The sequence below is a fragment of the Heterodontus francisci genome, chromosome 36 (assembly GCF_036365525.1).
Source record: "Heterodontus francisci isolate sHetFra1 chromosome 36, sHetFra1.hap1, whole genome shotgun sequence".
NCBI classification, from domain to species: domain Eukaryota; kingdom Metazoa; phylum Chordata; class Chondrichthyes; order Heterodontiformes; family Heterodontidae; genus Heterodontus; species Heterodontus francisci.
In genome coordinates, this window is record NC_090406.1 from 16,410,432 (window position 1) to 16,436,348 (window position 25,917).

Here is a 25,917-nt window from a genome sequence, read left to right on the forward strand (position 1 = left end):
TTTTCATGTGTGCATCGCGTATGCATGCTAGTGTCGGCGCGTCCTATATCCGTAGGCGTCAACCGAATTGGAGTTTAAGTTTAATAAATTTCCACTTTTCTTCTTTAAACCTAAGAAAACCTGTTTGTGCTGGTTTCTTTGCCTTACAATTGGAAAGCGGGGGGAGCTAAAAATAGTGTTTAAAATTAAACCCTGTGACAGTAAGACCAGGTGAAGGCTGAAAGGGGCCCCGAGACCTCTTTCTCACTGGGGCGTAACAACTCTCACATGATATGAGCACATTTTACAAAAACACATTTGCTCTCAATTTACGACATATTTGTATTTGAGCATCAAAATGTCTTACCACTTCTGAAATACAATAGCAATAATCTACAAAGGTTAGCATTGTTGTAATCATTCCAGTTATCTAGGCAAGTTTTTATATTTATTCTAACCTAATCAACTTAACAAGAGTCACCTTCAAGAGAGTATATTTATAAATCAGTCATATTCTTGAAACAGATGTTCTTAAATTTCAAATATAAATAAAGGTTTTCTTTAAAATAGGTCATTGGTTGATCTTGTATCAAATTCTGATGGTTATGCCAAAACAGTGCAATCCTGAAGTGTTTTGTTGATCTCTTCAGTGACTAAGGATAATGTTCAAGCAGCAATTAATCAGTATATAACCCCACCCATTTGGCCACATCTTCGTAGCACAAATAGCACAGGTTTTCATGCTTAAATAGAATTCTTACACAGTAAAGCACTTGTTTTTTTCCCTCTAAGTGATCTATATCCATAAAAAGTGAGATTTTCAATTAAACAGAAAAATTAATGACGTTATGTCATTGTCTCATTGTAAAATCTTAAATAAATGCTTTTTAATTATATATTAAGACAATCATAGACAGGATTGTGCAACCATTCTTTCACTTACATCTAATCCTTAGAATAAAACTAAGGTCTACAATTCGCATTGAACTGAAAGGTTCAGTATCTCAAATCAATTTCTGTTTGCCTGAATAACATTTGCTTAGTTCATTCTATGAGAGCTACAGAAATTTACAACACAGGAGGCCATTCAGTCATCCTGTCTGTGCTGGATCTTTGCTACAGCATTTCCAAACTAATCCCACTGCCCTGTTCTCTCCATGTAGTCTTGTGTCATTCTCTGCTTCAAATAGTTACTAAGGTAAGCACTGTTCAGTACCTTCTTAAAATACCATCTCTATCATAGAAATTCTTCTCCAAGTATTTTCTGCAAGCAGGGATTTCCTGCAAATAGGTTTTTTAAAAAGTCATTTTGACCAGCTATATCAGTACAATAAGGTGACTGCACATGAATGTTGTTGAACGCATTTCACAACAGCATGTGAAATACTGGAATTAACCTGTTTGCAGGATTGGGACCTACAGAAAATGTCACTGTAAACAACTTGGACCTGTGCAGTGAACTGAGATGCTAACTTACTGTCAACAGAAGTAGCTTGAATAATTATACAATGCAGTGATGGATTAATGCTATAACCCTAGCACCAAACATGAGAATACAGTTGAAACTTGCAAAATGCTCAAGCTATGAATTTTGCAACACTGTTAGGTCCTGGGCTATTTTATTTACAGAAGTATCCCAACAATACTCAAACTGAAGTTCAAAAACAGTGAAACCTGTATAAGCATACACCTGCAAAAAAGACACTTACTGAGACACCCCAATAACTAAGGCACTATGAAACCATGAACACTTGCAAATTATCACTATGGATAGCCTTCAAATGCCAAGCCCCTTTACAATTTAAAACATGGGACACAGACTGTTGCAAAGCAGATGTATCTGGAACTTTCACTGAGTTAGGATAACTGCAGCTTCCCCTTGCAGCTTGCTTCCTTTCTGCCCCAAAATTTTCTTGGACTCATCACTTTTGTGAAGTCAGTGTATGCAGGTTAGCACATTTTGTGTAAGAAATGGCTTTTGTGGAGAGGGAAACTAGCATCCCTAGCATCTACAGTGGCAGAGAAACCCTTCTATGATTGAGTGCCACTTTGGATGCTGGTTAAAGAATTCCTCACTCAATGTAAGCTATTTCTTTCACAAATTCACTGCCACCTGTGCTGACTTGCATGCACTAAACTGATCAGCCTCTGGAATCGAGCAAGGTGTGTGCAAACAAGCAAGAGGAAGTGCCCTTTCCTGCACGAGCACTGCATCCATACATTTTTTCAGCAGCCGCTGGCAGCTCCTCTCTTCCTGACACTTCCATTGTCTTCTTTCCCTCTGTTTCTTTTGATGGATCTGCTTCTTTGAGGAGCTTTGGAACGTGAAGGTAGATGGCTGTCCTGGGTTCTCTATGTCCCTCCCAATTATCAGTCAGTTTTTCTGCAGCAGTTTCCCTCCTACGCATGACCAGTAGTGAGGCTAACAGCACTCGCCGTTATAAGGGAGAAATTCTGACAGCAACTTCTGGAATATGCACATGTGAAGTGAAATGTCTAAATCCAGAAGTTGCTGTCAGATACCCTGTTTCTCCACTATAACAGTCCTCGCTAATAGTCTCAGCATTGAAATCACTGTAATGGTATGAACTTGGAGTCCGGGTCCAATAGTTCCACACTAAAGACATCAGAAAAAGTTAGGCCTGGTGCATTCAGGACTAAGTGAATTTCTCATGGCATAATAAGTGATAATTACTGCCAAACAATCTCTCTGGCACTGAAAATTTAATTTTACAAGTGTAGAGTCTCATTCCTTCAGAAGTTAATCAGTGTTGGAAATTTAATAAAATAAATGTTAAAAAAAATTCTGTCGCTTTTACCTCTCATTCTTAATCCCATCTGCCATTCCCAATCTTTATTTAGCTTTCACTACATGATTTAAATCTAATCGATACTTCTTGGTTTAGATTCTGCGTGCTTCAATCTGATTGGTTGAAGATCCTGCTCACAGATCCCCTTGAAAAGGACACTGTGCTGGCTCAGACACTGGATTAGAGGAAATCTACACTGAACTCCGCAAAAACCCTGCAGGCAGCCGTCAGTAAGGTGAACAGCGAGTGTCGTTCCTTCACTGTTGACAGAAAAATCTGGGACAATATGACAATAGACTAGAGTGATAATAGGGTCACAGAGGGTTTTGCAAGAGACACAATGACTTCCATGTACATCTGAACAATTTGAGAGAGCTTAGTACAATGCAGTATGATACACACAATGGTTTTAATTTTTCTGTTTATATTTTGTCATACAATGCTGTGGTTTTCCTGAACATGACTTCTTTAGACAAGCATTAAATGACTATCTCATGATTCCATTACGACGGATGTAGCAGGATGAAGATATACATTTACATCTGCTCTCAGATAGTGCACACATATTGATTGATCATGTCATCTCCAGTATCGTGAAGCTAGATTGATGACTGCTTTCCCATTCTGATTATTTTCAGCACTTGCCCTTGTGGATTCACTACATCTCCAACCTTCGCATTCGTATGTCCTTGAAATCTAGTCAGCGTTCATTAAATTGTCTAGATAACAGGATGCATATTAGATAGAACTAAATTGCACGCAATCTTTAGAGATGTTTAAAACACATAACCAAGGTAAAAGCAAGAAAAGCTAATCTCATAAATATCATCTCAGCTTTTTCTTACAGTCAGGTGAAGTGGTAGAATGGCTCCCCTCTCTTTCTGTCTCGGTTGACCACAGCAGATTTTTTAGAAAATGAATTTGCTTCTCAATTTAGTGAGTGTCTAACTGTTTAAGTGCTGTGACTGTAAAAGACACAGACAGGTTTTCTTGTAAGGAAATAGTGTTTATTGTTCTTAATACCTGACAAATAAAAATAATACTGCTCCATCTCACACTCACACATGCACCCAAGAGACAGATTTCGAACTAGGGGACATAGTTACAGAATAAGGGGGCACACATTTAAAACTGAGATGCAAAGGAATTTCTTCTCTCAGAGTGGTGAATCTTTGGAATTCTCTACCTCAGAGAGTTGTGGAGGCTAGGCCACTAAACGTATTTGAGGAGGAGGCAGATAGATTTTTGAAATCTTGGGGAGTCGAGGGTTAGGCAGAACAGGCCCGAAAGAGGAGTTGAGGCCTGGGACAGATAAGCCATGATCTTATTGAATGGCAGGGCAGGCTTGAGGGGCTGAATGGCCTACTCCTGCTCCTATTTCTTATGTTCTTATCAACATCCTGGGGGAATTACCTTTGACAAGAAACGTAACAGGACCCGCCATATAAATACTGTGGCTACAAGAGCAGGTCAGAGGCTTCTGGTTTCCATATACACAAATCCTTAAAGAAGGCATCGCAAGTTGATAAGGTGGTTAAAAAAAATGCATATAGATTACTTGGGTTTATAAACAAGAGGAATAGAATACAAAAGCAAAGAGATTATGTTAGAACTTTATAAATCATTAGACCTCAGCTGGAGTACTGTGGACAATTCTGGGCACCAAACTTCAAGAAAGATGTAAGAGCCTTAGAAAGGGTACGCAGGAGATTTACCAGAAAGTTACCAGGGATGACAGACATCAGTTATAAGTAAAGGTTGGAAAATTAGGCCTGTTCTCCTGGGGACAGAGGTGGTCAAGAGGTGACAAAATAGAGGTTTAGATAGAGTAGCGAAAACCTATTCCCTCTGGTGAGTGGATTAATAACTAGAGGTCATAGATTTAGAATCATTGGCTAAAGATTTAGAGGGAAGACGAGGAGAATTTTTATCATAGTATTGCTGAGATCTGGAACTCTCCACTTGAAAAAAGGGTGGAAGCTGATTCCATAAATAATTTTAAGAGACAGATACTTGAGGATGAGGAACATAGGAAGGAAGATAGGAACATAGGAGCAGGAGTAGGCCATTCAGCCCTTCGAGCCTGCTTCACCATTCTAGATTGAGGCTGCTTGTCTACCTCAAAGCCATATTCCCGCATTATCCCCATACCCCTTGATGTCACTAGCAACTAGAAATATGTCGATTTCTGTCTTGAACTTACTTAGTGACTGAGCTTCCACCACCCCCCCATCTGGGGCAGAGAATTCCAAAGATTCAATACCCTCTGAGTGAAGAGGTTCCTCCTCATCTCAGTCAGACCCTACAGCCAGGGGAAACATCGTTTCTGCATCTACCCTGTCTATCCATTTAAGAATTCTGTAAGTTTCTATGAGATCACCTCCCATTCTTCTCAACTCCAGAGAATACAGGCCCAGTCTCCTCAATTTCTCCTCATAGGACAATCCCACCATCCCAGGAATCAGTCTGGTGAACCTCTGCTTCACTCCCTCTATGGCAAGTATATCCTTCCTCGGGCAAGGGGACCAAAACTGCACACAATATTCCAGGTCTGGCCTCACCAATGCTCTATACAATTGAAGCAAGACTTCTTTATTCCTGTACTGAAATCCTCTTGCAATAAAGGTCAACATACTGTTCGCCTTCATAATTGCTTGCTGCACCTGCATGTGAGCTTTCAGTGACAGATGAAAAATGACAGCTAGGTCCCTTTGGACATCAACACTTTCCAATCTCTCACCATTTAACAAATACTCTGCACCTCCATTCCTCCTACCAAAGTGGATAACCATACACTTATTCACATTATATTCCATCTGCCATGTTCTTGCCCACTCACTCAGCCTGTCCAAACTCCCTTGAAGCCTAGTTGCGTCCTCCTCACAACTCACATTCCCACCAAGTTTTGTGTCATCCGCAAACCTGGAAATATTACAATTGGTCCCCATAACCAAATCATTGATATAGATTGTGAACAGCTGGGGCTCAAGTACTGATCCTTGCAGTACCCCACAGTCTGCCAACCTGAGAATGACTCATTTATTCCTACTCTCTGTTTTCTGCTTGTTACCCAATCCTCAATCCATGCTAGCATATTACCCCCAGTCCCATGCACTTTAATTGTGCTTAATGTGGAATTTTATCAAAAGCCTTCTGTAAGTCCAAATACACCACATTTACTGGTTCTCCCCTAACCACTCTGCTAGTAACAAGTTTGTCAAATGTGATTTGCCCTTCATAAATCCATGTTGACTCTGCCCAATCAATCCAGTAATCACATCCTATAAAGTAGATTCTAGTCGTTTCCCTACTACCGACATCAGGCATTAGCAGTTCCCCGTTTTCCTCTCTTCCTCCTTTCTTAGACAGAGGGGTTACATTTGCAACCTTCCAATCTGCAGGCACCATTACAGAATTTATAGAATTTTGAAAGATGATCACCAATGCATCCACTATCTCTGTAGCCATCTTTTTCAACAGTCTAGGGTGAAGATCATCAGGTCCCGGGGATTTGTCAACTTTCAGTCCCATTAATTTCTCCAATACAATTTTTTTTTTTACTAATCCTAATTTCTTTCAGTTCCTCATTCTCACTAGACCTTTGGATCTCAAGTATTTCAGGGAAACTTCTTGTAGCTTCCCCCATGAACACAGACACAAAGTAATTATTTAGCTTCTCTGCCACTTCTTTATTTTCCATTATAAATTCTCCTGTCTCTGCCTGCAATGGACCCACATTTTTCTTTTCCAATCTTTTCCTTTTTACATACCTATAGAAGCTTTGACAATCTGTGTTTATATTTCTTGTGAGTTAACATTCATAGTCTATTCTCTATCAACTTTTTGGTCCTCCTTTGCTGGATTTTAAAATTCTCCCATTCCTCCGGCTTACAACCTTTTTAGCAACTTTATAAGCTTCCCCCTTTGATCTAATACTATCTTTAACTTCCTTTGTTAGCTGTGGCTAACTTGCTTTCCCTATTGGGTTCTTTTGTCTTAAAAGAATGTATTTTTTTTGAAAACCATGCATTAATTCTTTAAATACTAGCCATTGCCTATCTACGGTCAAACCTTTTAATGTATTTTTCCAATCCATCATGGCCAACTTGCTCCTCATATCTTCATAGCTGGTCCTGTTTAGATTTAAGACCCTAGTTTCAGATTGAGCTTACAGGTCTACGGTCAAAAAATGTGGATGCGGGACTAAGCACAACTGGTCTAAGAACCAGTACAAGTATGATGGGCTGAGTGGCCTCCATCTGTGCAGTGGGTTTCCATGATTCTATCGATCCAAAGTCATCTTTTTCCTCCCAAGTATGCATGTCATGTCTCAACTTATTCATATATTGTATCCCACCACCTCCTTTGGGTGTCTGTTCTATAGATGGACCACTTGCTCGCTGAAATATTTCTCAGATTAATTTTGAATTTACTCCCTTCATGCACAGCCCACGTCCTCCTGTTTTACTCCTCTGGACAAAGTGAAATAGCTTGTCCTAGTCTACATTATTTAGTTTCTTCAGTGTCTGAAAAACAGCAATCACACCACCTCTCAACTTTCTTTTTTCCAGTGAGAACATGATTTAATGTTCCCATTGTCACAAAACAGTGCATTCTTTGACTTACAATGAGCAACATAGTGTTAGTATATACATATCTCTTTATATAATGAGCACTGCAAATTGTACTATTAAGATGCTCAAACGACTTTGAAATTCCATTTATAAAATGTCCCCAGTGACTGACAATTAGCTATCCATAGTCTGAAAGCTAAGTAAACTGCAAAATTGACTGGGTCCTGAATTTTAAATTCACCCATTTTGTATCAATTTTAGTAGTACTTTAAAACAAAATTTTTGTCCAAACAGGATGAGCAATTAAAACAATACAAAAAATGTCAAAATATTGTATTACTAACAAATTAATTACTGCTGCATTCTCAAAGAACTGAAATAAGTAACTGAAGATAAAAGTATGCAGCAGCACACAGCATGGACAAGCTGTTCGAGCCTTAGGTTCATCTAGTTTGACCTCTTCTGGGCTAGTCTGAAGTTCTGGCTTTAATGCAAATAAATGGAACCATTTTGGAGTGCATATGACTGTCCTGCAGATCAGGAACAACAGACAGTGATTCAAAATGGTGGGTGTCACTGACAGGTAAAGTGCACAGTAAAACCAAGGTATTTCCCAATATCTCGCTCTTTTAGTGCATTTAAAAGAAGTACTTTATAAAGGACCCTTACTTTTTCCCCTCTCCTTTAAGTGGCTATATTGCATGTCAGACTAAGATTTGAGCATGTTTTTGGATAATACAAATACAGTATCCTGAATAAAAAATGATTGTAACATGATAATTAATAGTATCTAAAGCAAGGAAATCTAATGTTGGTTACACTTTTGAGATAAGTTCAAGTATTGTATGTTTATACATGCATGGTCCAACACACATTGACATTCTTAACAGACCTTCTCCTTCTTCTAAAGGAAATCAGAGGAGAGGAAACTTTGCCAGATTTGGTCAAAACCCTGCTAATATTTAGTTTTAATGAAGAGAAAGTAAGGGAGAATTATTAAGGTTAGTTTAAATCTACTGATGAAATTCAACAATGCAGATTTGAACCCCATAATCTGATAGGACCATTATCTAGGCCGTCACTTTAGTGCCCTACTGGGGGAGTGCAATATTGGCAGAGATGCAGCTTTTTGGCATTAAAGTGAGGCTTATCTGTGTCTGATTGTTCAGGTAGAGGTTAAAGTATGCTAGGACTTGATCCTGGCAGAAGTAGGGTCCAGTATAACTTAAAGTCACTTCTTTTACTACAATCAATCATAAAGTGACTGATTGCTGTTGATAAAGAGGTATAAAGAGGTATATTTGAAAAGTAAGCATTACAACCATATTTTCAAGATCTTTGTTATAGTCAGCACTTATACACTTTGACAAAATCCTGGTGCTCCTATTTCCCTCGGAGGCAAGCACCTGAGTTGGGCCAGAATGAATGTGATTGCCTGCCTGCGTTTGCCCGCCTGCGTATCAAAGACTCTGATTCCGGGATTTGGAATGGTGTCACAGGTGCAATTATAGGATAGCGGGCAGGTTTTCACCATCCCAGATGATGAATTTCAAGTTGCTAAGGTGACATGGGTAAAGGAACCAAATAAGTTCCTGCTCTTCCAATGACAGTGCAAGGGATTTCCAAAAAATCAGGTATCAGCCTACACATTTTATGCTGAAAACTATAATCATAACTGAACACTCAGTACAATTCAGATTACTTTTGTACAACATTGTGGTGGAATTAAAACCTACTGGTTTAAATCTGGTTTATTTTTCTCTAATATGCACCATAAACAGGGGAGATATACTGGAGTCATTATTTCCCAGTTTACAATTAATTTTTGCAAATTGCTAACTGAATGAAATGATCCAGGTTTTCAGAGGCGGTGATTCTAGACAATTGTTCGCAACTCTTGAGAATTGCTGGCAGTTCAGCTGTGATACACTGGAAAAATATTAGACTGTAAATGGAACATGTTGCAAATATTAAAATCATGTCTGTCTGAGACCAGCTGTGCTTCTCTAGTTAAACCATGATTATATTGTTAATCCTAAAATTATTTCCAAGCCACTGAAGACAAGTAATCTGTGAGTGAAAGAAATGCTCTTCCTGTTGACAACAGCCACATACTGTGTTCACAGAATGACAATCTTGCCCAAGAGAAATTCTGCTTTTGCAGATCTGAAACTTTAAGTTAGGAAGCAAGGTCACAAGAAACAAAGTACAACAGAGATTGCTAATATGATATGGGCCTAATAACTGTTGAATTACAAATGCTTTTAATATTTTCAGTGAATGCATCCATCTGTTTTGAGTGTGAAAACAAACTTCTGTCTAGTTGAATGTCAGATGTTGATAGACGATGGGATCACGAGATACTTGTGTGTGGGGATTGTCCTATAAGAGGGAGACTATAGAGAAGTGATCTAATTAAGCATATAAAATTCTTAAGGGGCTTGACAGGGTAGATAGAGTCAGAGTGATACAGCATTGAAACAGGCCCTTTGGCCCACCAAGTCTGTGCCGACCAACAACCACCCATTTATACTAATCCTACATTAATACCATATTCCCTACCACATCCCCACCATTCTCCTACCACCTACCTACACTAGGGGCAATTTATAATGGCCAATTTACCTATCAACCTGCAAGTCTTTGGCTGTGGAAGGAAAGTGGAGCACACGGCGGAAACCCACACGGTCACAGGGAGAACTTGCAAACTCCGCACAGGCAGTACCCAGAACCGAACCTGGGTCGCTGGAGCTGTGAGGCTGCGGTGCTAACCACTGCGCCGCCGAAATGTTGAGAAAATGTTTCCCCTGGGGAATCTGGAGTCAGAATCTCAGAATAAGGGGTTGACCATTTAGCACTAACGAGAAATTTAATTACTCAAAGGGTTGTAAATCTTTGAAATTCTCTAACCTGGAGGGCCCATGGATCCTCAGCCATTGAGTATATTTAAGAGCGTTCGGTACATTTTTGGGTACTAAGGAAATTAAGGGATAGGGAGATAGTGCAGGAACGTAGAGCTGAGGTAGATCAGTTATGATCTTATTGAATGGTGGAAGAAGCTCGAAGGGTCTAGTGGCCAACTCTTGCTCCTATTTCCTATGTTCAGTGTTAAGGTAGCAATGGAGAATTGCCCACTATGATTTGAAAATGGGTAAACAATTTTGAAAACTTCAAAGCCTCAGAAAACCTTGGTTGAAATAGCAACGGAATCTACGACTGCACGGTAGGAATAGACTATTTTGAGGATTGGAGAACAGCAGACCAACTTGAAGGAAGATACTGACTCTGTCAATCATCAATTTTCTAGAATTATGCAATCATTCATTATTTAAAACACAATACAGCTGTACTTGTGACAAAAGAGAGCATTTGCAAAACTGATTTACAGTTTTTGTGGACAGAAGGGTCAGAATTTGATGCCCCAAACACAGGTGAAAATCCCATTCAATAAAAATGGATAATGGATATTAAATCAGCACCCCTATCCAAGGGGCTAAAAGGGTTAAACTGAGGCTAGGTTGCATTCCATTGGATTAAGGGGTGATCTAATTGAGGTGCTTAAGATGATTAAAGTATTTGATTTGGCAGATAGAGAGAGGCTATTTCCACTGGTGGTAGCAGTTTCAGGAAAAGGAAGCATAAACATAAAGTTAGAGTTATATCAAAAGTTCAGGGATGATATCAGGAAGTACCTCATCACACAAAGGGTAGTCGAAATCAGTAACTCTGTCCCCCAACCAGCTGTTGAAGCTAGGTCAATTGAAAATTTCAAAACTGAGACACAGATTTTTGTTAGGCAAGGGCATTAAAGGATACAAAACCAAGACTGGTAAATGGAGTTGAGATAATGAGCAACTATGATTCAACTGCGTGACAGATCAGTTTATCAGATATGCAATTACTGTACAGTTTTGCATCAAGGTATAAGTCATTGTACAGTACTTACTAATGTAGTCCTGGTCCTGTGGTAAGGTTGTACAATTGGTAGTCCCAATGGTGTCACCCACTCCACCGAGCTTCCTGATTTTGCAATTAGTCGTGCACTTTCTGTCAGCCAGTCCTAAAGATAAAAGATGTTTCAAGTAAAGAGATGCTGGAAGCAAAAATGCACTGTAGCCCATGATTAACAAAATTTTAAAACAAAAACCTAACTGACCACTAATTAGGGAGTATTTGTGATGGAAATCAACTGTAATACCCCTGAGATAATAAATTTGCTCATCCTTATGGGTTTACGAACAAACGAATTAGGAGCAGAAGTAGGCCACTCAGCCCCTCGAGCCTGCTCTGCCATTCAATAAGATCATGGCTGATCTGATTGCAAGCAAGTCGACATTCCCACCTACCCCCAATAACCTTTCACCCCCTTGCTCATCAAGGATCTATCTACCTCTGCCATAAAAATATTCAAAGACTCTGCTTCCACCGCCTTTTGAGGAACAGAGTTCCAAAGGCTCATGATCCTGAGAAAGAATTTCTCCTCATCTCTGTCTTAATTGGGTGACCCTTTATTTTTAAACAGCGACCCCCAATTCTAAATTCTCCCACAACAGGAAACATCCTTTCCACATCCACCCTGTCAAGACCCCTCAGGATTTTATATGTTTCAATCAAGTCGCTTCTTACTCTTCTAAACTCCAGCGGATACAAGCCTAGCCTGTCCAACCTTTCCTCATAAGACAACCCGCCCATTCGAGCTATTAGTCTAGTCAACCTTCTCTGAACTGCCTCCAACGCATTTACATCCTTTCTTAAATAAGGAGACCAATACTGTATACAGTACTCCAGATGCAGTCTCACCAATGCCCTGTATAACTGAAGCATAACATCCCTACTTCTGTATTCAATTCCCTGCGCAATAAACGATAACATTAGCTTTCCTAATTACTTGCTATACCTGCATACTAACCTTTTGCGATTCATGCACTAGGACACCCAGATCCCTCTGCAATTCAGAGCTCTGCAATCTCTCATCATTTCGATAATATGCTTATTTTTTATTCTTCCTGCCAAAATGGAGAATTTCACATTTTCCAACATTATACTCCTTTTACCAGATCTTTGCCCATTTAATCTATCTATATCCCTTTGTAGCCTCCATATGTCCTCTTCACAACTTACTTACTTTCCTACCTATCTTTGTGTCATCAGCAAATTTAGCAACCATACCTTTGGTCCGTTCATCCAAGTCATTTATATAAATTGTAAAAAGTTGAGGTCCCAGCACTGATCCCTGTGGCACACCACTCGTTACATCTTGCCAACCAGAAAATGACTACTCTGTTTCCTGTTAGCTAGTCAATCTTCTATCATGCCATTATGTCACCCCCTACACCACGAGCTTTTATTTTCTGCAGTAACCTTTGGCACCTTATCAAATGCCTTCTGGAAATCTAAGTACAGTACATCCACCATTTCCCTTTATCTACAGCACATTACTTCTTCAAAGAACTTCAATAAATTGGTTAAACATGATTTCCCATTCACAAAACCACGTTGACTTTGTCCGATTACCTTGAATTTTTCTACATCCCTGCTATAACGTTTTTAATAATAGCTTCCAACATTTTCCCTAAGACAATGTGCACTTTTGCTTATCATGATGATTGTGGAGTGATAAATACAGCTTAAGACCATATGCCTAGACTGATCTGGAATCTTTACCATCTGCATTTTATAGCAGAAAAATTCATTTTACAACAATTTATGAATTATGATTTTCTTAAATATAAAAATAACTTGCTGCAGTGATATATGATGGGAAAGGCTAGCTGTTTGGATTCCTGATATTAAAAATGGCAGCTTTCACAAAGATTGGAAGAAAGCAAACCAAATTTGTTAAATAATTGAGAATAGGTTGCCTAACTTGAAAAGTTTACATTATATTAAAACTGCAATGTTGGTCTTAACCACCTGAAAACTCAGTATCGTTTCCAGGTTTCAAATTATTCACTATTCCTTTTAACAGAAATAATTTTGAGACCAGCTACTATAAAGCAGAATTCTGTAACATTTTCATTACAAATAAGTAACATTTTGGTTTAAACGCCAATCCAAACCTCCATGGACCTTCAGCTGCAAGCTCAAACAATAATAGCTTCCTTGAGGGAGTCAATCTTTATGTTACACTGTTAAATGGTTAAAATGCTTTTGTTCCAAATGGATCAGATAGAACGTGCATAAAAGCAAAAGTTCCGAAGAAGGGTCACTGACCCGAAACGTTAACTCTGCTTCTCTTTTCACAGATGCTGCCAGACCTGCTGAGTGGTTCCAGCATTTCTTGTTTTTATTTCAGATAGAACGTGCAGTTTAGTGCGGAAATGAACTTGTTTTGGTCCCTGGACTATGCGGAGTTAGCTGCCAGGGCTTTACACAGCATGAGAGAGACGGAGTTAGCAGAAAATAAGTGTTAGGTATCCAACTTGAATTGGCAGTTGCAAGCTGTCAGAGCCCTTGAGAAGGTGGTGGTGAGCTGCCTTCTTGAACTGCTGCAGTCCAGGTGGGGTAGGTACACCAACACTGCTGTCAGGAAGGGAGTTAATTACTGGACCAAAATGGGACTCTGCAATACTTTAAAGCATTATTAAAATAAACATAATTAAAACAGTTACTTATGATGCACAGAGCTCCAACATCAAAGGAAGGTATAAATCTCAGTATGCATTACATTAATTGATAATGCAAATACTGTGGAACCAGCATTCATCTTGATGACTTATTACAACCACAAGTAAATGTTATCTTTCCTTTGTTGAACAGTTTAACTTTATATCTGAGTAATACATTTCCTAGAATGTTTTCCTCTTTTTACTAAGAAACTCACCATGCAGACAAAAAGGCTTTACCTAAATCTTCTTGGACACCTGTGTCTGTAGTGATTCTGAGGGAAACTGGCCTCCCCCTGCACTTACTTCACAGGAATAGTTGGCCTAATCCCGATGGCAGATTTAGAGATACATATATATTCAAAGGTCTATCATATTGTCAGTACATTGAGTGTTGTTATACTTTTTTTTTTACATTATTTTAATGCAGAACAGCTTATGATGCAATTATGGTTACACACGAGTAGTCAAAATTGGTTTGACTGGCAAATCTTATCTATTGATCACAATGACACTTCAGGACAAAAAGCTATAGTTTAGGAACAGCAAACATAGGAAGCAAAGGTTGTTGAATGAAAATGTAAGTGGATATTGAGCAGGACATGATTTTGTATCCAGCAATGTGGTTCATTGACCCAAGGGTCATAAAACACCCAACAAAGTTAAAACCAGCAAGAATTAGGCAATGAAAGCTTGTTTTTTTTAAATGGCACAAAAAATAAAGACCTTCACCCACTCAGAACTTTAGCTACCTTCATGCCATAGTACCATGAACAGGTATGGACAGGGATCAATCGCAATTCCTGGGAATTTTTTTTATGTGCAAGTTTCTAGACATAGGACTGCATGTACTGCTATGTATTTAGTCTTAAGATGAATGCTTTGAAACAATAATAAAATTTAATTGTCAGATGCATTACTGTCCCTAGCTTTTTGAATCTGTTATTAAAAAGGATAAGGATTATATTCAATATTGTTCACACTGAGGAGCGCAGAGGGGGAAAACACTTGCCTGCTGTTAGCTGTAATCTTGTAATGCACACCTGCAAAAAATTCTTAAAGCAGAAGATTCAGATTACTACATATTTGTACGTTGGTGATTTGCAGTTTGGATATCTTAAATTTATGGAAAATTGTAACCTTGCTTCAACTGCCCTCTCTTCCTGTATTGCAACAAAAAAATTGAACACACTGTTTAAACTTGGACCACTCTGCCATCAATTCTCCTGCACCATATATGTATTTAGTGAAATTACCTGAATTTCCCTGGTGCCAGTGAACATCTCTTTCAGGCTGCTGAAAACCTGCTGCACCAAGTAATGAGAAGCATCCCACACATAGTCCTGAAAGTTGAAAAAAAATTAAGCAGTTATATTTAATTTTCCACTTTCATTATTAAGATCAGTGCACAAAAAAGATGTCCTGTAAGCTCCCATCAGACATGTGAAGTGCACACCTGTGGCACATCAGTACAGAGGGAATGTAAAGTTGCATGACCTGATAACTTTATTTTAGTTCAGTACTTACTGACATATGATTCATTACAGGAGCTTCATCACAAACTCACCGTTTTGAAGATAAAATATTCAATAAAATAAACAAATACGTTTTGTTTATTTATTCATTGTAGCTGTTGTGGGCAAACACAAAATGCTACATTTTTATCTGGCTTTGTACATCAAAAGCTGATTGTAGAATCAAAGTTCTAAAGCATTACTTTCGACAAACATAATTTTGCCTCCTTTCAATGTAAAGCTGCCTTTCATGCAAGCAACTAGGGCAGGTATGACCATGTACATTTTCAAATGTTTACTGATTATTTTTCTGGAGTAATTTATTATTTTAATAGGTTTCCTCACCAAAAGATTGGAATCGTGTAGGTAAAAGATGATACATCCACCCATTTCCTTCAGAGAGACCCTTGCAAAGAAAAATGGCATATGGAAGAAGACCCAGGAGGTTTTGAAAGCTTCTGCACCTTCACTTAAGAACATAATAGGAACCATAGGAAGTCATTCGGCCCCAAGAGCCTGTTCTGCCATTCAATAAGATCATAGCTTCATCTCCACTCCCCTGCCTGCCCCCCCATAACCCTTGACTCCCTTGTAGATCAAAGATCTAACTCAGCCTTGAATATATTCAATGGCCTCCGCTGTTCTCTGGAGAAGAGAATTCCAAACCCTCAGAGAAAAAAATTGGCCCTCATTTCTGTCTTAAATGGGAGGCCCCTTATTCTGAAACTATGCCCCCTACAAACCATCCACTCAGCATCTACCCTATCAAGCCCCCTCAGAATCTTATATGTTTCAATAAAATCATCTCTCATTCTTTTAAGAACCAATGAGAATAGCCCCAACCTGCTCAATCTTTCCTCATAAGAAAACCCTTTCATCCCAGGAATCAACCTAGTTAACCTTCTCTGAACTGCCTCCAATGCAAGTATATCCCTCCATAAATAATGAGACCAAAACTGCATGCACTACTTTAGGAGCAGAATTTTGTGAGGCCATCAGGAGTGGGAATGGAGGTGTGAGGGGCCGGAGAATCGCGACAGATGTGCCTGCCCAGAAATCTAACATTGTGATGTCAGTTCCGGATTTAGTCAGCAGTGGGAAAGCTCCACGGTGGCATTGCCGCCCCGATGCAATTGGATTGCAATTTAAATTGGTGAACAGCTCGTTGCAATACATTTGCATGGAACTGATGTTACAAAAGTACTTTTAAAATTTTTTTTTTTGCAGACTTGTGTTCAAGCTGAAAGGATTCCACGGATGCGTTTTTTTAAACCAAGTTCACCGGGGGCAGAGGACACTTGAGAAGTTGTTTGAAAGCCACCTGTGCTGGAAATCATGTGCTTTGGGCTCAGTAAACAACAGAACCTGGGGAAAAGTGGTTACAGAGAAGCCACATGTCAAGGTTTATGGAGGTCAGGAGGTCAACTCTCTGTTTGGGATTTGGACATTTGTTTTTAAATTAGTTGGGTTTGAACTGCTTGAAGACAGTTGGTGTTTCCCTGCCAAGGAAAAAAGAAACCACCCAGCTCGCCTCCTTCTCTACCTCTTTGAAGAAATCCAGTAAAGATCTAGTGTGGGAGAGCTAAAATCCCTGGTGCTGCATAGCTCCCGAGAAGCTGGAAAAAAAATTCTGCGATTCAAGTGTGTGCTGGCGGAAAGCCCTGTGCCACATTTCCCCTGGAAAGCCTATTGGAATAACTCTCAACACCTCCAGAACAGACTGCTTCTGAAACGATCTCCGCGACCTGTCTCCGTATACCCGGACACCAGACCAAAAAAGGGACAACTGACCCTTCCATATCTTTTTTTCTCATCATGAATTAGCAAGTATTTGATCAAAGTCTTCTTTTTTGTCTTTTTTTGTAACAGACCTCTGCAGAGAGAATTTCTGTATTTATTTCAGTGTGTGTGTGTGTGTAATTGGGGAGTTTAAAAAAGGAACTTTCACATGTGTGTTAATGCTTTGCTTCATTACTGGTTAAGTTTTGTTTTATAATAAATTGATAATTTTGTTATTTATTAAAGAAACCTGGTTGGTGTATTTTATTCTGGGATAAAAAAAGTATTTGATTGACTGTATCGGTAACTGGGTAAACATTTAAATATATGTGACCTGTGGAGAAGTGGAACTAGCAAAGACAGCACACTCCTCCCACCTTGGTCGTGACATATAATTGGGGGCTCATCATCCAGGATACCCAAAGCCGACGAGCTGCAACTGTAAGTGGGGTAATACTAATTGAAAAGAGGAAAAGTGGAAAAAAAAACAGGTTTCTTTAATTCAGGTAGGTTTATTTATTTACAGATGAAAATCATGGTCCCGTCGCCAAGCGGCGGGGGGTCCACCACGGGGTCTCTCCGCCTCCATCGAGATTGGCCCAGGCCCTGCTGGCATCAGGGTCGGTGGCGTGCCTCATCCGTGGCAATCTTCATGCACCCGCCGCCCCCTGCATCGGAGAGCCTTTAAAATGCAGCCCCACATCTTAATTATCATTGTGACTGGTAGTTGTGTGCCACATTTTATTACTGTTGTTTCACAGGATTATAATACTCATGTAGCCTTTACAGATGTTTATCAGGACATCACTAAACATTTACAGCACTGACTACACTTGAACAGTACTTCTTTGACTGTAAAGTGCTTGGGACATCCTGAGGTTATGAAAGACATTATATAAATGTGAGTCTTTCTTTTCCATCACTAAGATTGCAATCTTGTTTTAAACAAAAGATCAGACATAAAACTCTGATGCAAAATAAAGGATGCTATACTTTTGTGCAATAGAAATGTGTTCCACTGGAAAACAATATACTTTCGTTGCAAAGGATTATAACACTCCTGTAGCCTTTACAACTGAGTATGAGGACATCCGTGAGCAATATAATTTAGTAAGCCGTTATTCCTAAACATAAGTTCATAGCCGATTCAGATAAGTGTCTGGAGAAATGCAAACATTAGCCTAAGCCTGTTATCTTGAGGATTTTGATTATATGTTGTGACAAGATATTTGGTATGTTGCAAATTGTCAAATTCAACTAATTTCAGTTAGCTTGTTTAACTCTGCTGTCAACCAAACTCAGCAGAGTTAAAGCGAATAAGGCTAATTGACAAGGGAAAAGAAACAAAAATTCCTGAGCTGGCCACTTGACAAATATTGCATTCATAAAAAAAATGCACTGACAGGGTTGCTGATGCACAAGTTCAAATTCTTTTCAAATCATTGCAGCTCAATGCAATTTAGTGAATTGTCATGCAGGCCCCCACCTGCCAAGAATGAGACACATTAATTTCGCCACATAAGCATTGATTTTTAAACTGTTACTGGAATAAAGAACTTGTTTTTTGAAAAAAAACAGACCGTTGACTGGAAAGACATTTGCATAGTAACAGACAGTGCTTGGAAAGGACAAAGGGGCCACTCCCTGCTCCAATTTAATCCACAATGGGCTTTTGATTACCAGACGTTGAAGGTGGAGAAGCTAGCATTCAGGTTAACTGCTAAGATAGCCGAATACACAAACAGATGCGGTTAGACCGGTTTAGTCACATGACTAACTGGCTGTTGGGAGTTTTTGAATTTGAACTTGCCAAAACTGAGTTTTAAAACTCAGAAAGCTGTTGGCTTCTGGACTGGAAGAGACCTTTCGTGGCTGGCTTGCCGCCGCCTCTCTCCTGTCTGCTCTCATCGCTCTCACCAGCTTCGGAAACCATTGAAGACATATGAACCCCAAGAGAGGAAAGTCTCCTACAGTGAGCAAGGTTTAAGAAGAATACTGGGCCCCAACGAAAAGCAAGATCTGCTGCAAGCTAGGACTACAGCGAGCTCAAAGCACAGTAACAAAAAAATCCCCTCTTCAGAGATTGCCTCAAACCTCTCTATTTTTTTTCTGCTCTTTTATGTCTCTATTTGCATGTGCATATCACATATGCATGCTAGCGTGGGACGCGGCATTTATCCGTAGGTGTTAACCGAATTAGAGATTAAGTTTAAGTTTTAATAAATTTCACTTTTCTTCTTAAAACCTAAGAAAGCCTGTTTGTGCTTATTTCTTTGCCTTATAATTGGAAAGCGGTGAACAAGGATTCACCAAGGGGGAGCTCAAAGCATGGCGTGTTTAAAACAAAACCCTGTTACAATAAGACCAGGTGAAGGCTAAAGGCTAGACACCTTTCTCACCTGGTCGCAACAGAATTTTAGAATATATCAAAACAAATAGAAATTGAAAATCATAAAAAGTCTATAACCATTGTGTTCAATTAATTAAATGTAGGACATGAACATTTGCTAAGTGGTTACTTTTTTGTTTAGATCTTGTAGTTTATTATATGGGTTTATTCACCATCCTGCTGCAGTTACCAATTCCAAACACCTGATTCATTCTCAGTTGTTTTCACTAAAAGATCTATTTTGAAACCCAAGCAAAATCCTTGCTGAAAGGCGAAAAGCAGTTAGCATTTCTGAAATTAGATACTTTTTGCTTCAATAATTATTGGTTCAACGGTGAGTCATACAAGACGTGCTTGGAAATTTTAACTGTTACTTCTCTTTCAGATGCCAATTAATCTGCATTTCCAGAATTTTCAGTTTTTGTATCAGAACTTACAGAATTCTTGTTTTTCCTTTTCATTCCTGTGCCAAATCTTAGCTTCTTTAAATCACAGTGAGAAGGTAAGGCTAGACTAATATCCTGTTTATGCAGTACTCATTTGCGAATTGGAATACTTCCAAGTTGCTGCATATTCCAGTTTGTCATGGGCATCAAAACTAAAAAAACAGAATGCCTGATGAGCACATTCTCCTAGTGCGAAACTGTTGGTCTGGAAAATCTGTTTAAATTGGACTAAATTAGAATTGTCCAGGCGATCTCAATCTGGAAGAGAAACAGAAAATATTTGTCGAGTCTTCGCTCAGGAGCATAAAACCACTGCATTTTTTGGTACCTTTGGAAAATCTTCAACTTCCTTCAATCTCTTTTCAATCTGGAGACGCCCACCAAATCGTGTCACACCATATACCACAGTCATCACCGTCTGTTTCACGACTTTACGATTAATGAAACCTTCCAAGATCTGAGCAATTTTTACACCTTTTTCAGCATCTCGTTTTCTAAATTCCTCAACCTGAGGGGAAAACACAAGGCAATCGCATTATGAGTCCAAAAAAAATTCAACAGCAAAGTAGTGGCCAAAACAGCTGATCTATGTTATTCGCCAACTTCCACTGTAATGTGCAGAGACTTAATTTAATTTATTGATCTATCCTGATATTGTCTTTGATACTGGTATTTATTATAATTTATGAGTTGCAGTAAAGTTACTGCAATTAAATAAAATATCTTGCAATTTTAATGGGCTCAGTACAATATTTCCTCACTTTTGCATACATTGCTTATGCTTCCTTACTGTTGGAAGAAACTACTCCAAAATGTCTGTTTGGACTGCATCTTTTCTAGGACTCCTAAAATCAGTGTTAAACAAGGATCCAATGTATTGTTAGAACTAAGCCTTGTAAAAACTACCTACCACTTCTAATAACTGGATTATTTGTGCTTTGGTAGAGCATGAGCAAAATCCTCAAAGGTTAACAATATTAACATTTATTACCATCTTTTCACTGTTGCTCGTTAGGTAGGTTGCTACCGTCTCATTCACTAGTAGGCCTGCACTTTGGGACAAAAAGATCACCCACTGTGAATGTTCTTAGTTCATCAAACCATTTACGTACCTGCTGTGCCACCCCACTATAAACATCCTGTGGTACATCACAAGGCATTAGGTTCACAGAGGTTGCACCAATCACATCACGTCCTAGAGCAGCGTAGTGCTGCAAACCGTTACAAGATCCATCCTGTGAAATGGCAGATAAATGCGTTATGATAAAGTATTTTCAATCATTTAGTCTATGTTGAATCTGCACTATACAACTGAGTTTTTAAACATCGCAGTTTACTAACGCATCAAGAATGCCTTACACAAAAACACACTCAATGGTTCTGCATATTTTTTGTTTTGACATATTCAGTTTATGTGCTTTTTAACCAATGGGGGAGATAAAAAAAAAAGAAACATTTCATCAATGCTAATATGATTACCTTACTTAGCTACCATGAAATTTTACACCGATTTTTAGAAATAGAATATCTCTGAGTAAATGCACATAAGGGTTAGTGTAACTTTAACTCTCTAGAACTATCTTTGTGGAAAAATTAAGTAAATATTGTATGTGCTTTAATCACCATTAGTGTCTGACTGGTTGCCAATACAGGTCTATCCAAATAATTCTACTTATTGTTGGGTGAATTGCAACACTTTCTTATCTACTTTACTATCACTTACCTATCTACTTTCCCTTAAGAACACGCTTTTCTTTCTATATTTCTGCATGTTCTCTTTGTACAAGTGCAAACACATCGATAACAGCATGCTTCCATGTTTCTCCAGTAAATTTCAGAGTCCAGATCAAAATAAAGATTAAATACAGTTTGGGTAGAGATGAGAAATCATAAAGGCAAGAAGTCACTTGTGGAAGTCGTGTACAGGCCACCTAACATTAACCATACTGTAGGACGGGGTATAAAGGAAGAAATAATGGCAGCTTGTCAGAAAGGTACAGCGATAATTATGGGGGATTTTAACATATATATATATATAGACTGGAAAAATCAGATGGGCAGAGGTAGCGTAGATGAGGAGTACATAGAATGTTTTTGGGATAATTTCTTGGAACAATACGTTCTGGAGCCAAAGAGCAGTCTATACTAGACCTGGTATTGTGCAACAGGATAGGATTAATTAATGACCTCATAGTTAATGCACCCCTAGGCAGCAGCGATCATAACATGATTGAATTTTACATTCAGTTTGAGGGAGAGAAGAGTGGGTCCAAGACTAATATTTTAAACTTAAATAAGGGCAATTATGAGGGCATGAAAGCAGAGCTAGCTAAAGTGAACTGGCAAATTAAGTTAAGGGATAGGTCAATAGAGATGCAGTGGCAGACATTTAAGGGGATATTTTAGAATACACAGAATAGATACATTTCAACAAGAAAAATTCCATCCACGCCATCCGTGGTCGACTAAAACAGTTAAAGATAGTATCAAACTTAAAGAAAAAGCCTATAATTGCACAAAGGTGGGAGGCAGGTCAGAAGATTGGACAGAATTAAAAAAAACAGCAAAGAACGAATAAAAGATTGATAAGGAAGGTAAAATTAGAGTACGACAAAAAGCTAGCTAGAAATATAAAGACAGATAGTAAGAGTTTCTATAGATATTTTTAAAAGAAAATCGTTAAAGTGAGCGTTGGTCCTATAGAAAGTGAGTCTGGGGAATTAATAATGGATAATAAGGAGATGGCAGATGACTTGAACAGTTATTTTGCATCGGTTTTCACAATTGAGGATTATCTGTAAGTCAGGAAATGGAAGGGAGGGAGGAACTCAAGAAATTTACAAATCATCAGGGAAGTGGTACTGAACAAATTGTTGGAGCTGCGGGCTGACAAATCCCCGGGTCCTGATGGACTTCATCCTAGGATCTTAAAAGAAGTGGCTAGTGAGATTCTTGATGCGTTAGTTTTAATTTTCCAAAATTCCCTAGATTCAGGGAAGGTTCCGTTAGATTGGAAAATAGCGAATGTAACTCCTTTATTCAAAAAGGGAAGGAGACAGAAAGCAGGAAACTATAGGCCAGTTAGCTTAACATCTGTCTTAGGGAAAATATTAGAAGCTATTATTACAGATGTTATTGCAGATCATTTAGAAAAATTGAAGGTAATCAGGCAGAGTCAACATGGTTTTGTGAAAGGGAAATCATGTTTCACCAATTTATTGGAGTTCTTTGAGGGAGTTACATGTGCTGTGGATAAAGGGGAACCGGTGGATGTATTATACTTAGATTTCCAGAAGGCATTTGATAAGGTGCCACATCAAAGGTTATTGCAGAAAATAAAAGCTCATGGTGTAGGGGGTAACATATTGGCATGGATAGAAGATAGGCTAGCTAACAGGAAACAGTAGGCATAAATGGGTCATTTTCTGGTTGGCAAAATGTAACGAGTGGTGTGCCACAGGGATCTATGCTAGAGTATCAACTTTTTACAATTTATATAAATGAATTTAGATGAAGGGACCAAAGGTATGGTTGCTAAATTTGCTGATGACACTAAGATAGATAGGAAAGTAACTTGTGAAGAGGACATAAGGGGGCTATAATGGGACATAGATAGGTTAAGTGAGTGGGCAAAGACCTGGCAAATGGAGTATAATGTGGGAAAGTGGGAAATTCTCCATTTTGGCAGGAAGAATAAAAAATAAGCATATTATCTAAATGGTGAGAGATTGCAGAGCTCTGAGATGCCGAGGCACCTGGGTGCCCTAGTGCATGAATCACAAAAGGTTAGTATGCAGGTACAGCACATAATCAGGAAAGCTAATAGAATGTTATCATTTATCGTGAGGGGAATTGAATACAAAAGTAGGGATGTTATGCTTCAGTTATACAGGGCATTGGTGAGTCCACATCTGGAGTACTGTGTACAGTATTGGTCTCCTTATTTAAGGAAGAATGAAAATGTGTTGGAGGCAGTAAAGAGGTTAACTAGACGAATACCTGGAACGGGTGGGCTGTCTTATGAGGAAAGATTGGACAGGCTAGGCTTGTATCCGCTGAAATTTAGAAGAGTAAGAGGTGACTTGACTGAAACATATAAGATCCTGAGGGGTCTTGACAGGGTGGATGTAGAAAGGATGTTTTCCCTTGTGGGAGAATCTAGATCTAGGGGGTCACTGTTTAAAAATAAGGGGTCGCCCACTTATGACAGAGATGAGGAGAAATTTTTTCTCTCAGAGGGTTGAGAGTCTTTGAATATTTTTAAGGCAGAGGTTGATAGATTCTTGATAAGCAAGGGGGTGGAAGGTTATCGGGGGAGGTGGAAATGTAACCAGTTCTGCCATGAATTTATTGAATGGTGGAGTAGACTCTAAAGGCCAAGTGGCCTACTCCTGCTCCTAATTCGTATGTTTGTAAATAACGATGTCTTTTCTCTTTATATTTAATTTTATTTAGCGAATGCAAATCCCCGGAGCCAAGCGATAGCCTCCTCATTTGCTGAGTTTAAGGTGATTAGTCCGCCACTTAGTCTGTAGACGGGACATTCCTCAGTAATCTGCAGCATTGTTTGCGTCTCTCCATAAATGCATAAGGGGTTTGTACTGAGACCCCAGAGGTGGAGGTTGACTGTGCAGGGCCCTGGCTTGCCCTGAACCTGCTTAGCAAGGACACTCTCGCTGTGGTAGCTCAAAGCCTGCCAGTCGACAGATGGGGTTTGTCACAAGGAACTTGTTAGTGACTTCCCGTGTTGCCCATTCCTTGATCCAAAGGATGTCTGCTGGCAGATCTTGCTCAGAAGGTTGCTCCATATGGGGCGCCGAGATGGAAGGCGGGCAGTAGGTGGATTGAACATGACATTAAGGAGTGGTAAGTGAGGTGCAGCACGGATGGTTTGAACCAGCTTGTGGGTTTTTGTCAGTTGGCAGATGTGTGGGGGAGTGGTATGTGCAAGGACAGGAAGCCAGGGGAGGGGTGTTGAGTGGAGAGTTCCAGTTATGATGTGCATTGTTGCATTCAATTGAGTAGCAGCAACATGTGTGTGATGACCTATATTTAAAGAGTGACACAGAAATTTAACTCAACACAATTTCGATTGAGAAGGTTGATGCACAGGAGATGCACGCTAGACATACTGGGCTGAATTTTATTAGCACGCCGCACTCCGTGGCAGCGTGCTTTGAACCTGGCAGCCTTCCGACACGGTATTACGATATTACGCGCGGGGGCTCATTTAAATAAATAGAGGGGCGGAACAGCCGCCTCTGATGGCATACAGGGGGCGGCCGCCGCATACCTGGCAACAGCATCCAGCGCCATTGCGCAGGCGCCATTTTTAAAGGGCTTCAAGCCCTTCAGTAACATTTTAATATTTAAAGGTCCCGGTCGCCGGGAGATAAAAATAAAATTTTATTTCAACTCTAAATCTCGTCTACCACCACCCCCCCTCCCACACAATGGGTAATTTATATATAAATTGCCCTCTCCCCTTAATAAACATTTACTGATATCCTGAACTTACCACCCACCCCCCTGAAATTTGTTCCCATTGAACCTCAACCCCTTCCCACCATCCCCACAGCCAATAAAAATTGTTTTCTCTGCTCCCCCACCCCTCCCACCCTGAAAATTTTATTTCTCCCCCCATCCACCAGGTTCTCGCCTCGGAACTCTGTACAGAGTTCCGAAGGCACGCGAAGTGCGATCGGCGGCCGTAAAATCAGCATGGATGGCCGCCACCAGCAGCTAAGTTCATTTACATCTAATTTTTGTTAAATTAAATATTTAGATAGTCACACCAAGGTCCCCCCACCGCCAGTAGTAT

At 39.4% G+C, this 25,917-nt stretch overlaps 1 protein-coding gene across 3 annotated transcripts in view; it reads right to left on the reverse strand.

The window, feature by feature from the left end:
* Window positions 1-25,917, reverse strand: part of polrmt (polymerase (RNA) mitochondrial (DNA directed)) — a 113,519-nt gene that overhangs the window by 26,313 nt on the left and 61,289 nt on the right. For 2 of the 3 annotated variants that reach the window (XM_068016227.1, XM_068016228.1), the window contains exons 12-15: window positions 21,209-21,331; window positions 20,425-20,604; window positions 15,225-15,311; window positions 11,310-11,423 (exon numbers count right to left, since the gene is read on the reverse strand). In XM_068016227.1, coding sequence (XP_067872328.1) covers window positions 11,310-11,423; window positions 15,225-15,311; window positions 20,425-20,604; window positions 21,209-21,331 — 504 coding nt within the window. Of the gene's footprint in view, window positions 1-3,191; window positions 3,509-11,309; window positions 11,424-15,224; window positions 15,312-20,424; window positions 20,605-21,208; window positions 21,332-25,917 lie in introns of those variants that run through there. The other variant, XM_068016230.1, reaches the window with a different exon arrangement.